General features: G+C 48.1%; 1 protein-coding gene across 2 annotated transcripts in view; it reads right to left on the bottom strand.

Moving 5' to 3' along the window:
• TTL (tubulin tyrosine ligase) overlaps positions 1-1556 on the bottom strand; it is a 19200-nt gene extending 17644 nt beyond the window's left edge. The window contains exons 1-2 of one of the 2 annotated variants that reach the window (XM_018573076.1): positions 1478-1503; positions 1286-1447 (exon numbers count right to left, since the gene is read on the bottom strand). In XM_018573076.1, coding sequence (XP_018428578.1) covers positions 1286-1442 — 157 coding nt within the window. In that variant the 5' untranslated portion in view covers positions 1443-1447; positions 1478-1503. Of the gene's footprint in view, positions 1-1285 lie in introns of both variants that reach the window. The other variant, XM_018573084.1, reaches the window with a different exon arrangement.
• Positions 1557-2118: the final 562 nt, after the last annotated feature.

The raw sequence follows: 2118 nt of genomic DNA, 5'->3' as shown, positions 1-2118 counted from the left end.
GTAAGCCCGCCCCTCAAGGGGGCGGGCTTGCGATGATCGCAAGTACGATCTGCTTGTCCAAGATGGGCAGATCGTACGTTCTTTTAAGTACTTTACAACCCTCGCAAGACAAAAGTCTTGCGAGGGTTGTAAAGTGTATGGGCACCTTAACCCTCCCGGATCCCTAAGCCTCTCTTTCTAACCCTCCCGGATCCCTAACCCTCTCTCTTTAACCCTCCCTGTATCCCGAACCCTCTCTCTAACCCTCCCTGTATCCCTAACCCTCCCTGTATCCCTAACCTCTTTCTAATTGAACACAAAGAAAATTATCTGGCAAGTATAAACGTTATGCGTCCAATATGAAGTTTTCCTATGTTTAGAGCTACCTACCTTTACGCACACTTTAAAAAATGGACCACAAAAGATCACTATATACATTTATATGTTCTCAGAAATGATTTACTAGGGCTCATTCACACAGGCGCAGAGGTCCGTATACTGTAACAACCAGCCTGATCTCCACTCCCCGGAGCTGCAGGTTTTGCATACAGCCCATCCATGTACCGTAAAAAAATGCCTAGATCTTTTCACCCAAGATTCACAACTGTTGCATACAGCCACTGCGGCTGTATGCTTGTAAATGCTGCACTGAGTGGGTACATCATACAGGATCCCATGTACACCTCTGGACATTCTGCATGCAGGGACGCACATCTGTACGCAATTATACAACTGGAACATGGCTTATTAGCATACAGCCTATCAATAAATTGCACGGTGGGGGAAGGGGCACTGCATGTAATACTTGTGAATCTTAGGTGCAAAGATCTGGGTATTTTTTTTACAGTCCATGGACCCTTGCCCCTGTGAATGAGCCCTAAATGCATATTTGTCAATGGCAGTGTGAATGAGGCCTTGCAGTCCGATAATCAATGCGTGCCACATTGGATAGCTCAACCTTTTCTACCCTACCATTGCATAAAATAAATGTTGGCTCGCTCTCCGAGTAAAAAAGCTCAAAAGTAACGTGCTGCACCACAGACAGAGACGGCGCTGCAGCTGTACGGTCTGCGATCCCCTCTTGGTGCAGCAGGCAACACCCAAATGCAGCTCCTTGTACTTCTGTACAGAACATATGCCATGCAATGGCATGACCCTGTAAGCCTACAGGACTCTCCTAATCTAGCTCATGTGGCCAAAGAAGGGTTAAAAATAAGAGGATGACACATACAGCTAAGCAGTGTGATGGAACAGAGAGCCCATTTAAAGTCCAGGAGGAATACATGCGGTCACTGCCATGTCTTACCCAGTCTCCCAAATGGCAGTCTGTTCCTTTCTCCCAGCATGAGATTAAACCGGGGATTGTCCCTCTTCAGTCTCTTCCATTGTCCCGTGGAGAGGAGGATCTTACACACTTCAGCATAGACAGTGCTATTCTCATCTCTCACCACGAAAGTGTACATGATCGCTGACCTCCCTACCCACAGAGTGACAACGCAAGCCGCTAACTCTGCGCTATTGTTGTGATCGGGCTGTCCACTCCTTGCAGCATCCCATGCAGTCACGGAGACGACACTACACTTTCACGATCAGATCCATGACTGCGATCTGTGTGATGTCATCTCCAGCCTGGCAGCGTCACTGGCGCAGAGCAGATTCGATCCCGTGGATCTGCTGTATTGATCTCCTATAGAAGCAGTCAGATCGGAAGTGCAGCAGCTGCATTCATTCAGCCTCCGTAGCCAGGCGAATACCCCTCCCAGGCATTGGAGGCGTGGCTACAAGGTCAGGGAGCAGTGGGCGGGGAAACGAGGCAAGGAATAGGCATGCTTGCAGTCAGGGCGAGTCTGTGACAGCTGGAGACCCTTCCATGCTACGCCCTCCTTTGTCACTTTATACCAGAGCGAATTCCATGGAGTGACATAAGGCAGGTGGGGCATCGCCTACCAGCTGCCAAAAACTCACACTTGGAGTATGTAGCCAGAATGACAATGATTATTCTACAGGATTTATATTGCACCAGCGGTTTCTGCAATGCTGTACAAAATATGGTAGGGAGGCAATACAATTCCATACAAAAGAATTAGAAGGACCCTGCTCCTGAGAGCTTACACTCTACAAATATATCAAACAGATTTA

Source organism: Nanorana parkeri, unplaced genomic scaffold, assembly GCF_000935625.1.
Source record: "Nanorana parkeri isolate BGI_ZX_2015 unplaced genomic scaffold, ASM93562v1 scaffold46, whole genome shotgun sequence".
Taxonomy (NCBI): domain Eukaryota; kingdom Metazoa; phylum Chordata; class Amphibia; order Anura; family Dicroglossidae; genus Nanorana; species Nanorana parkeri.
The sequence above is the reverse complement of the archived record's forward strand: the minus strand, read 5'-3'. Positions and strand labels throughout refer to the sequence as shown.